Genomic DNA, 13043 nt, shown 5'->3' with positions numbered 1-13043 from the left:
ATTGTCGATATTTTTAAAAAAAATTGCCCTTTTTATTTTTTTTTGTTTTAAAATTTAAATCATCATCATCATCATCAATAATCATCGAATATATAAAAAAAAATGAAATAATTTTCGATTATTACATCATTCCTTCGGATGAACGAATATCATCAATTTTTAGAATCATTTTCACCAATTGTGTGGCCAAACTAATTTGTTGTTTTTTGCTATTCAATGTTTCGATTATATTTTGAACTTTCATATCTGTATGTGTATATAAATAAATAAAAATGTGGGTTAGTCTTAAAAATTAAACACATGAAAATGTAAAAATGAAATAAACAAAAAAATATTACCATTAGTTCCTTTTTGAATGCAATCAATACCCAATTGTGGTTTGGATTCTTTTACTTGTCGTGCTTTCACTTCGGCCACAGTTTCTATTGGTGAAAGGCCACTATTTTCAGCCAAAGCTAATGGTATTGATTCCAATGCATCGGCAAATGATCTGAATGCATATTGTTCCAATGATGTGATCTTGTCAGCTTCTGCCGATACAGCCAATGCACAGGATATTTCAGCAGCACCACCACCATAAACGATTCGATTATCTTTGATAAGATTTCGTACAACACAAAGAGCATCATGCATTGAACGTTTAGCTTCTTCCACAATCATTTTGTTACCACCACGAATAAAAATCGTTACAGCTTTGGTATTTGGACATTGTTCAATGACCAACATTTTATCACGTGTAGTACCGAAAGATAATTCACGTACGATGCCAGCTTTACCAAGTTTTTCTGGAGTTAATTCCTCAAAACGTGGAACAATTCTACCACCGGTTGCAATAGCAATTAATTCAATTTCGGGGCCACCGACCCAACGAACAGCAGGCAATTCTTTTTGCAACAATAGATGATTAGCTTCATCGTCGAAGCCCCATTGGCAGATGACCAGATTTGCTCCAGCATCTTTAACACGTTGGACAATTTCTTCAAATTTTTCAATTTCATATTTTCGTAGATTACGATAATCTTCAACCGATTGTACATCCAACTTATGTTTGGTTTTTGGCTTTGGTGGTTCAAACGGACACGTTAATATGGCCAGTTTTACATCTTTCAATTCATTAGGCATTTGTGGATGGCTAAAATTCTTATCGACAATAACACCGTTGACCAAAATTGAATCTTCAAGTCTTCCACCAGGTTTGCCTTCAACTTTAATCAAATCGAATGAGACATCTTTTCGTTCAAGATCGGCAACCGAAATTACAGCATTCACTGCTATTTCGGCAAATTTCCGTAAACAACGATTGACAATCTTTGAACTTAATGTTGTTGTAGCAGTTTCGATTAATGGTTCCAAATTATTCTGATTGATCGGGAAACTTTCACAGATTTTATCCAGATGTTCCAATGCATGACGTGCAGCCAATTCAAAACCATCGGCAATACGAATTGGATGAATACCACGATCAAGTAATTGTTCAGCTTGTTCTAATAAAGCTCCAGCCAATACAACAACACCAGTAGTACCATCACCAATTTCATCGTCTTGTGATTGAGAAAGTTCAACCAATAATTTGGCAATTTGATGTTCAACATCCATCATTTTAAGTATTGTTGCACCATCATTAGTGATGGTAACATCGCCATCAGCTGAGACCATAATTTTATCCAGACCTTTCGGTCCAAGCGATGTTCGTAATATTTTAGCTACACTAATACCAGCCAAAATATGGCTCTACGGATCGAATAAAATTGAAAATTAAAATTAGTTTTGTAATGAAAAAAAAATGCGAATAAGAATCATTTTATATTTACCTTGATAGCTTCAGTACCGGTCAATCGTTTTTGTCGATCTTGATCTTTAAGAATAAAGAATGGCCTACCAAATTCATCAAAAGCTAAAGTTCCTACGCTAGCCATTTTTTTCGTTTGTTTGTTTGTTCAAGAATTAAACGATTAATTTGAAAAATTAAAAATTAAAATTGTGGGCAAAATCCAAAAAAAAAAAAGTTTACACATTCAATGATCACTACACATACACACACCACTGAACAATGAAAACGAAAGCATGCTTCAAAAAGGCGTGATTATATCGATTGTATCGTAATTTCACCGAATGCTATCGATTTGGTTGTTCATCATCATCGACACGATTGTGCCATCTACATTCTGTCATTACAATTAATGAAATTCGAACCCCACAAAAAAACAAAACAAAAAAATCAACATTAAATTAAATCAATGATCCAGAATTCCAACAAATAAATTTATCAAAAAAAAAAGAAAAAACATGATAATGAATTCAAGTCAGAATAATTTCTACATCACTAAATTGAATCGTAAATGAAAATGGGTACCAAACTACAACGACAATGACAACAATAACGAACAACAACAAAATAAAAGAAATTCCATTTGGAACCTGTGAAGACAAAGTTATATATCTCATTATAATGCTAATTGACTGATGCTAATGTCCAATTATATCATCATCATCATCATCATCATTTATTATCATATCATTTTCATTACCAATTCTTATTCTATTTATATATAGGATCAAGGAATTTTCGAAATGACAATGATTTGATTATTTTGTATGACAATGATTATCATCATAATATCAAAAGATTCTGATCTGAAAGAATAGAAGTGATTTGTAGAATTGTAAATTTCAAATTTAAGATATACAATTGAATATCTCTCTCTTCTCAACTTTAATCATGAATTGCATCGTCGTCGTCGTTGTTGTTGTTGTTGTTGTCTTTCGCACAGAATATTTTTCAAGTACAAAAATTCCATGTCTCATGTGTGCGCGCACGCATCGCCTATCCTATATAGAATCATCACCTGAATCATGAAGAATTTTTTTCTTCTACAGTTGCTAGCTGAGAATTCATTCATTCCATTTTTCGTTGATATAAAACACCAAGTGAATCTAGTATTTGGCGCGATTCTTCGTGTAAATCGCATCGCGTAACAATCATCATCATCAACGATCCAAGACAAATAAAAGAAAAAAAAATTCAACGTGAAAAATTATCTTCTTTATCATGATATGATGTTATTTTTTTTTTTTTTGTTCCACTCTGATTATGAATGTTGTTGAAAAAAAAATGATTTTGTTTATCGTTTGACAGTGACATGAAATATTATTATTTTTTTTTGTCTCTGCAAAAAAATGAAGAATTTTCAAAAATTTGGATTCGCTTCGTTGCTGTTTTGTGTTCCTAGCTATCTGGTGACAATGTGAATGATGCAAATGATGTAATGTCAACATCTTTCGTTTGTTTGCAATGAAAAAAAAACCTCGACTATGTCTGCATTGACATTATTAAAATAAAATAAAATAAAAAAAATTAATTTGCATTTGAATCATATCGTTCGTCTGATTCTTTTTTTTTTCTTACTACGTTCCAATGCTGATATCACGTCATCATCATTGTTGTTTGTTTGTTTGTTCGTGTGTGTGTGTTTGACATAATAAAATTCTTTCGTGTATTTTACATCGAAGAATGTGAAAATTATCAACTCAAAAAAAAAAATTTCTTCAGGAATAAAGATCGACAGACAGAATTTTTTTTTCTTTCTTTCTTCTTCATCGATTCTGGAAACTTTGTCGCCATCATTGAGAAACTTTTCCTTCTTCTGTTGGTAAAATTTCAACCGAAATTTTAATCCCATTCAAAGTTTTTTTTGCGTGTGTTTTCGGGTTTATTCTAATGAAATGAACAGGGAAAAAAATCCTTTTTTTCATGTTTGTTTTTCTTCGGTCTTTTGTTTCATAGAAAAAAAATGGAACACAATCGTTTTTTTCTTCTTTGGATTCATTTCCGTATTCGATTATTATTATTGTTCGATTCCATGTTGAAAAATTTTTAAATGAAAGAATTCTCGAGGCTTTGATGAGTTTTTTTTTTATTTGTTGAATTGAAGAATTTCGTTTACGAATCCAAATTCAGTCTAAACAAAACGAGAAGAATTTTTTAGAATCAAGAATATAGTGAAAAAAAAATTTGAATTTTACGTGACCGAAATATTTTTCACAATCTTCTTCAGCTGATGAACGATTTTGTGATGGTGTGAATCGATATTCATTTTGGCTTCAAATTTTATCAACAACAACAAAACTTTACACACGAACAACACTCGATCATTGATCAATCTCTTGTCGGTGATCATCATACAAATAATCAGACCAAAAAAAAAATCGGACGACGAATCCAATCATCATCATCATCGTCATCATTATTGATCGTTGCCGGCAAATCAAAATCCATCAATTTCACAGTTCTATTAATATATGATGATGATGATTCTTGATTTATTCTCCATCATATCGTCGTGTCTGTATGTAAACAAATTTCATTGCTCATTTCATATTCTAAACGCTCAATATAAATCATCATCATCATAATAATCATTATTATCATCATCATCATCATCATCATCTGAATAATTTAGTGCACGAATAAATAGAGAAAAATATTAGTAACGAATCCAAAGAAAACAAAAAGAAAAATCGAATCGAATCGAACATTTACATAATCCATCATCATCATCATCATCATAATCATAATTTTTATTATCGATAGTATCGATACGATTCGTTCATTCTTTATTTCTTATTTATAAATTTTTTTTGTTTCTGTGTGTGTGATTTCTTTTTTTTTTTTTTTTGTTTTGTTTAAATTCATAATCAAAAAAATCATTATTGAAGACAAAAAAAAATGGCCAAAAATATGGATGATACAGATGAAACTGATGATCATCATCATGATCTTTGTCATCGTCATCATTCGAAGATTCATTCGATTGTAATTATCGTTATTCCATTGTTATTATTATTTGTAAATAATGTTACGTGTGTGATGATTCAACAACAACAACAACAACAACAACAATCGTTAAATTTAACTTCAACAACAATGATAACAACAACAGATTTATCAATATTCAATACATCCACCGTTGTTGTTGTTGTTGATGTTGGACAACAACAACAACCACCGTCATCATCATCATCATCATCATCTACCGCTAGTATTCAATCAAGTATGTAAATTTTTTTTTTACATTCCAATTTTGAAAATTCATGGAATATTTTTTTTTTTTTTGAATTTCATTCCATTATTTGTTCTTTTGATTATCATTAGTTTCCATTTGATTGGATATTTGTATTTCCAATACGAATGTCGAATATATTCGTTTGTTTTTTGCTGCCCTCCCAAAAAAAAAAAAAATTCTGTCTCATTCGTCACTAGACAATTCTCTATGTGAATACAATGGTTTTGTTGTCGTTTTTTTTTCATTTTATTTCATTTTATTTTTATTTATTATCATGATTATGTATTCAAAATACGGGAAAAGAATTTTTTTTTATTCTTCTTCGTTTGTCATTCAATTCTCAATTCTTTTTTTTTAAAACTAAATAATTCAATGAATTGAATGAATAGGGGAATAATTCTGTACGAATATTCTTGTCTATAGACAGAAACAAAAAAAAATTAAGCCATTATCATTTAAAATTAAATTTCTCTACATCAAAGAGAGACTGACTGACTGAATAGAATACTGGAATTTGTTTCGCTAAACAAATTAAAATAAATGTTTTTTTTTTTTGGTTCCATCTCTCTTCAAAGTGCTGGAGTATATTGGTCGTAAATTCAATATTTGAAAAGCGAATATAATATATATTGAATTCTGGTGTAGATCCAACAACAATCTCAAATGGCGGTTTTCGTTGTTGTTTTTTTTGTTTTGCTTTGATCATCATTGTCACTGCTGTTGTTGAATTTTTTTTCGTTTCGTTTCGTTTCGTTTTTGTTTTTTGTTTTGCTATTTACATGTGATTATCATAATCAAGTTTTCCATGTGTGTGTGTATATGCTGTTGGAATTTTGCCTTTAGCATTTTATTTTTTCTGATTCAAAACTTTTTTTACAATTGCACAATTGGTTTTAATTTCATTTCATTCCGTTTTGTTTTTTATTTCACTTTCATTTTTATTCTTGAGAATTCATATATTCACACCAACTTATTACAGAGAAAAGTTTTTTTTTTTTGCACTTCTGTTTTTTGTGTTCAGTGTGTGTATGTGATTCAGCTATAATGAGATTGAGAGAGAGAATATTTTTCATCCATCCATTTAAATCAAATTGTATTTGAAAATTCAATTCTTGTTCGTTCGTTCGTTCGTTCAAGAATTTGGAACTTTTTTTTTATTCTTCTTTAGGGCTTGATTTGTTTTGAGCTTGTTCTCTGTTGGCTGTGTGTTTGTGTGTGTGTATGTGTGTATGATGGCCATCATTTTAAAATTTCACATCTTCATTTACACAGTAAACAGTTCATTTTTCGGTCAATTTTTCTTAGTTCAACTGGTAAAAAAAAATTGAAGAATAATTTAAATAAGAAAATGAAGAAAAAAAAAGTTTTCAGATTCTTTCGTTAGAATTGATTCATTTTCATTTGATATTTTTATTCCTCATAGTCATCATCATATTTCATATCTTAATTGGTTAATGTGTGCTATGTGTGTGTGTGTGTGTGTTTAGTGTATAAATGATTTCAAGACTTTAGGCCAAATTCTTCACAGAATAAAAAAGACATGACAGACACTCTAATTGGGTTTGTGTCTGTGTGTGTGTTTTCTCTCTATTTTCTCTGATTGAGGTTCACATTTTGCTGAGCTGTTCATTTTTTTATGTTGTTTCATTCTCAAGATTCTTTTTTTTTTTTTTGCCTATTCCATTCCAACTTTGTTGGCTTTGTTGGATTTGCCCAGAAAAAAAAAATGACGAGCAAAATAAAAAAAAAATTATTGCACACTACCGGTTTCATTTGCAATGAAAAATTTCATTGGCGATAATTTCTTTTACATAGATTCTTGATGAAGAAAAAAAACAGAATAAGAAGAAGAAAACACATATGGAACCAGAAAAAAATAGATCCATTTCTCTTATTCAATTCCATCTGATGAATTTTGTCTTTTTTTCCATCACACACACAAAATTTCATTTCCATTACATCCAAAATATTTTTTTTTGTCATTTATAGTGGATTAAAATTATTTATTGATGCGAAAAATCATTCACACATTATCATCGTGTGGATGATGTGGATGATGATGATGCTTTTGTGATTCCATTTCAAATTTTTCTTTTTCTTTTCCATTCCATATTGTATATAACAGTCTTCTTCTTGTCGTTTATGCTTTTCAGTTCATTGCTTATTTCCATACAGACAGATATTAGTGTGTGTGTGTGAAGAATACATTTAGATATATCACATCTAATTATGATAATTATGTTTTAATACAATATCAACATCAACATTGTTGAAATTATTTTTTTTCGCGTGTGTGTATGTGTGTGTGTGTGTGTGTTTGGTTGAATGAATGGATGGAATAAAAATTGTCGTGCAAAAATAACGACAATCTACGTGTGTGTGTGTGACTGTTGCCCGTATAGAGAATATTCTCGATATGATGATCGAGAGAGAGAGAGAGAGAGACTGATGCCTGTTTCGATTCTCATGTACATTTGTATCGCCCGTATATAATATATATATACCGGTGATTATCATGATTATTTTGACCATTATGTGGCTTGTTTTTCTCTTTTAGTTTTTTTTCGTGTTTTTTTTTGATGAGATAATGATTACGTCCATATTATTGGCTGGATAAGTAATAAATTATTCTGTATGTATTTAGAATGAGAGAATACGAAAATTTGACGTTTGATTTTTTTTGTTTTGTTTTATTTTGTTTGCGTTCCAATGATTGTTTCAATGGTGGTGGTGATCATTGATTGAAATTGTCACGAAATAGCATTATTGTGTGTGTGTGTGTATCATGGAAAATCATGTGAACAAAAAAAATGGCACGCGCACCAATTTTTTTTTGTTGTTTAGTGATTCAAATGTGATTCGAGGGAATTGCTAAATTCTCATCCAAATCATGTAGATGTTGCTACCCAGAATCTACGAATATCGGCCAAAAACGAAAACTATTTGTTTTCATTTCATTCAACTACCATTCTTCGGTTTTTTTGTTTGTTTGTTTGGATTCCTTTTTTTGTCTTGAAGAAATGAATGAACGAAAAAAAACTAGAAGGAAAAAACCAGTTCTCCGGGTTTGGATGTCATTTTGTTGTTGTTGTTGTTGTTGTTTTTTGTTCACGATCACAAAATTTTTTTTTGTTGTGTATGTCGATATCTTTTTTTTCTTATCTGACTGGGCATTAATTTAAATTTTAAAATAAATACATTCTTTATACAGAATCTGGTGGTGGTGGTGGTGGTGGTAGTGGTGGAAAGAATAGAATTTCTGGGCCCAACAACCAGAAATTCATCATCATCATCATCGTATAGTCCATTGATTCAATGTGATTCATTGAAATTCAGTTTGAAAATGAAAAAAAAAGAATCTTTTGAAAGAAAAAAATATTTTTGCGGACAATTCTCTACTGTAGCCATTGCTACTTTTGGCTGCAATATATATATTTCTTCGTTTCCTATTCCGTTCACATTGTTGTCCGGATGTTTATTTATTCTTGTTGTATTTGTTTTTTTTTGTATGTGTATGTGTTTGGGTACATATTGATTTTGTCATTTTTTTTCATTCTTATTCTCTCTGTATTGCGAGATTCTATGATGAAAATACAGAATTTGATTCTATTTTGAAAATTTTAAAGAAAACAAAAACAAAAATCGATGATAAGTATCAATGTTGTTGTTTGTGTGTGTGTGCGTTTGATAAATATTTATTATCAAAATGTAAAGAGTTTCTGTGATTTCGTTTGTTTTGTTTTTGTTTTATTTTTCGCTCGTAAAGATCTAAATTAAGATATCAAAATGGCTCAACTAATGTTCAATCGATTGAGTTTTTCTCGCACTTTTTTTTCTGCATTGCTTTGTTTTGTTTCTATTTCTGTCAGATTATCGCACACACACACACACACACACATGAGAATAGAATCGAAAAAGTGAGAATCGTTTAAATATGACTAAGTCTAAAAGTTTTTTCATTTTCATTTTCAATTTTTCGTTTGACAATAGTCAGCAATTTTCATTCTCTTTCACTAACTGAATGGCTGAAATTTTTTTTTTTTTTTTTTTTTAATTTATTAATACCATTATGAGATAGAGTTTTAAAAGCTTGGTTTTTCTTGTTCATTTGTGCAAATAAATCAGCTTTTTTTTTGTTTGCCAATGACGATGATGATGATGATGGTGATGGTTTTATTGAACCACACGCACATTTGATTGGGATGAACCTTGATTGTTTGAAAATTTTTTTTTTTTTTATTAGTAAAAATTGCACACTGAAAAATAACACTCTGTTTTTGGCGTGATCCATAACAACAACAACAACAAAAAACTTTGACACTAATTAGTGAGGGTGAACAGCAACATCAAAAAAAAAACAAAATTATTTATTGGGTCCATCACATTTTTTTTTTGATTAATCTCAATAATGAGAAAGTTTTTTTCTGTGTTTGTTTTTTTTTGCGTGATTTTGCATATATTGTGTACCATATGCAAAATACAAACATATATATTGATCAGTAATAAAGTTTGCTTTTTGTTTTGTTTTATGGATTTTTGTTGTTGTTGTTGTTTTGGATGTCTACCTTCGTGATTTTATTATTTTTTTTTTTTCCAAGTGCATGATAGAAATTTACCGCTTCATTCCCGGCTGTTGTAATGATCAAACAATATATGCAGAGAATTTGCCCTTTTGAATGAAAGTTTGATTATAGTTTTTTTTTTTGGATTGCAAGAATATTCTGTATAATTTGAATTTATACCACAGAATTTTTTTTCATTTTTCATTTAGCTATTAATAATGATAATGATAATAACCAGCAAAACAATGATTATAAATGATTTGAATTTGGTGGATTTTTTTTTGGTTTTTTTGGTTTTTTGTTTTCAATTTTCATTTTCATTTTCATTTTCATTTTTTTTCGCCAATAATGATTGCCTTTCACTGTGTGTGTATGTGTGTGGGTGTGGGTGTATGTAAACTGTGTTCGACATGGATACCATGCACGCTTTTTTTTCTTTTGTTCTTTTTTTTCCAACCCCCCTCCAAAGAAAAATTCATATTATGACCCAATTCTGATCAATTTGTATATGATAATGATGATGATGATGATGAATTGATTGATTCAAGCATCCATGAATTCATGTTCATTCGAATCGATTGAATATTGATTTTTTTGCATTTTGAAAATTTTTTTTTTTTTTTTGATGATAATATTCGAATCGAGACAAAAATTATTTTATTTTTTGTCATTCGAACGTTTTTTTTTTGTCGTTTCATCATCAAATAATTTGTCTGGCCATTGTTTTCGTCTTGTCTTGTCTTGTCTTTATCATCATCATCATCATCCATTGTGAACCAGAAGAAGAAAAAAAAAATTTATTTGATATGTGTGTGTGTGTGTGTGTGGCATTTTCTAATTGAATTAAACGAAATAATCACCGTGTGTGTGTTTAGGAGTAATTCGAGCAAAAAAAATATAGCTGGATGATGATGTCGGGTGAAAGTGAAACCAGGCACCAGAAAACCTTCTTCTTCTTCTTCTTCTTCTTGATATATTTTTCTCTGTTACTCATCATCAATGAATGAATGAATGTGTGGATAGTTTGTTTGTGTGTGTGTGTGTGTGTTTGTTCGTGCTTTCCATTGTAATAAAGAAAAGTAAAGTAAAAAAAAAAATTTCGATTTTTTTTTCTTGTTCATTTTGTACTTCGTGTGTGTGTGTGAGTGTGTGTTTGATAATGTTATTACCGCACACACAAACACACAATATTCTGGTTATTTATTTTTTTTGTTTAAACGTCAACGCATCTGCTGTGCATCTGTGTGTTTTTCAACATTGTGTTTCTCTTGTTTTTTTTTCGTTTTTTTCTATGTTCACTGTCGTCCTACTTGAGTTATAAAATTAAGTTTCATCATCATCATCATCATCATCATCATCATGATCATATTAAATATGATGATAGAGGAGGATATGTGGTGGTGGTGGTGGTGGTTGGATAGAATCCTTTGCTGATGATGATGATGATCCATGGGATTTTTAACATTCTTGTTGGTGTAGGCAGAATTTTTTTTTTTTTTTTTTTTTTTGGTTCATTGAAAATAATTCTGTCTTTAGTATTTACATCAAATTTGATGATCTAATTTTTTTTTAGTTCGCTGCGCTTCATTAACTTTGTAAACATTACCTTTTTTTGAATATTTTAAAAAATTTTAAAATGAAAAAAAAATTCATTTAATCCCAATCCCAATTGGGATCCCAATCATTAATGGATGCGCATGAATATGAACATGATGAATGACAAACAAACAAAAAAAAATATTGATTACATAGTGACTAATGGATTGTTGTTGAATGGTGAAGATTTTCATTACAATCGATTATTGTTGTTGTTGTTATCATCGATATATCGATATTATAAAATAAATGTCACAATGATGATGACGATGATTCAAAAGATTAATGATGATTCTTTATTATCGTATTTGATTGTGAATATTAGATTGAGAAAAGAATTTTGTTGGTTGTTTTTTTATTATTATTAGGCAAATTTATAAATATCGAATGATGATGATGATGACTGAAAAAACTAGGCCGCTAGGGCAATAATTTTTTTTTCCATTTTCTCCTCATTATTCATCATCATCATGATGACGATGATGAAAATGAGAAATGGAAATGGGCTAAAGTAGTGACACTATGTGTGTGTGTGTGGAATGTTTTTTTTTTATTTTATTTTTTATTTTTTTTACCCATCAAAATTGTTTTCCATACATATATATATCCAAATAGCGCCCTCACATATTCTTGAATTTTTTTTTTTTTTTTTTGTTTGCACCAAAGTTTTGCTTAATTTGAAATGACTGATCTGTTTTTTTTTTTGCTGGCCTCCATTCTGTACTGATCATCAGTCTTTCCGGATTCTCATTTTTTATTTCTCTCTCTCTCTCTCTCTTGATGTTGTTGTCGTTAGAATGAATGAAAAAAAAAATTTTTTTTTTATTCATTCATTCTGATAAACAGCAGAAGCAACGACAAAAAAAAAAATTTTTTTCATCAATGCCGATGTCAAGTTATAAATAAATATAAACAATAAAATTCGATACCCATTTGATATTCTTATTGTTTTGCATTAGAAATTTTATTCTTATTCATCGTATATTACAATGATTATGAATTTGAATGATGACATTTCCATGATCATGATTATGATGATGATGATTATTATTATTATGGCCATTATGATCATTATCATCATCAACATTATGATGATTATTGTCATCATGATGATGATGATTATGATTATGATTCTTGAGCGGCTACAAAAAACAACAACAACAACAACGAAAAAAAAGTTATTATTGGCTATCAGATTGGATCAGGAATTTTTTTTTTTTTTTGCTTCATTCCATCGTTCCGTTTGACCACTGAATGCTAGAAATATTCACAAAGAATTTTTTTTTTCATTATTTGATTCGGTCATCATTGGATTATTGTTATTGTTGTTGTTGTTCTTCTCAACATTCTCGGTTTCTAGAATCTAGAATATTCCCAAAGAAGGATAAAAATGAAAATTTGTTGGATAATAATTTTCAATGACACTTTCTATGGTTGATGATGATGATGATGATGGTTTTTTTTTCGTTTGGAATTTTTTTTATTTATTATTTTTTCCACGATTCCAAACATTCAGTTTTTTTTAATATTCACACACACACACAAACACACACATACAATGTCATTGGATTATTGTTGTCGTCGATGTTTCGTTGTGAAATGTGAATATTCTGGTGTTTTTTTGTTTTCTCTTTATTTATTTTTTCCGATTATGTCCGTAATATACACACACACACACACACACTCCCATAGGCAATATATGTTGTTTTTTTGTCTTTTGTTTGTCTGTTTGTTTGTTTCTCCATGTTGCTTGTCACATAAATAAAATGCTTATTTTATGTTCGTGCATGCATGTGTGTGTGCCATTAAATTGAATTGAATT

The 13043-nt window shown here is 29.6% G+C and overlaps 2 protein-coding genes across 2 annotated transcripts in view; one reads left to right on the top strand and one right to left on the bottom strand.

Annotated features, from left to right (window-relative positions):
• Positions 1-10: 10 nt before the first annotated feature.
• CCT5 (chaperonin containing TCP1 subunit 5) lies at positions 11-2085 on the bottom strand. The gene is made up of 3 exons (XM_047052872.2): positions 1812-2085; positions 339-1731; positions 11-246 (listed from the first exon to the last, which is right to left on the bottom strand). The coding sequence occupies exons 1-3, from the start codon at positions 1914-1916 to the stop codon at positions 122-124; spliced, it is 1623 nt and encodes a 540-aa protein (XP_046908828.1). The 5' UTR covers positions 1917-2085; the 3' UTR covers positions 11-121.
• Positions 2086-2948: 863 nt separating this feature from the next.
• LOC124491087 (uncharacterized) overlaps positions 2949-13043 on the top strand; it is a 49945-nt gene continuing 39850 nt past the window's right edge. Inside the window, exon 1 of the mRNA XM_075734803.1 lies at positions 2949-5051. Within this exon, the coding sequence (XP_075590918.1) occupies positions 4727-5051 (325 nt within the window). The 5' untranslated portion in view covers positions 2949-4726. The remainder of the gene's footprint in view (positions 5052-13043) is intronic.

The sequence above is a fragment of the Dermatophagoides farinae genome, chromosome 10 (genome assembly GCF_024713945.1).
Source record: "Dermatophagoides farinae isolate YC_2012a chromosome 10, ASM2471394v1, whole genome shotgun sequence".
Lineage (NCBI taxonomy): Eukaryota > Metazoa > Arthropoda > Arachnida > Sarcoptiformes > Pyroglyphidae > Dermatophagoides > Dermatophagoides farinae.
This window is presented reverse-complemented; position numbering and strand designations above follow the sequence as displayed.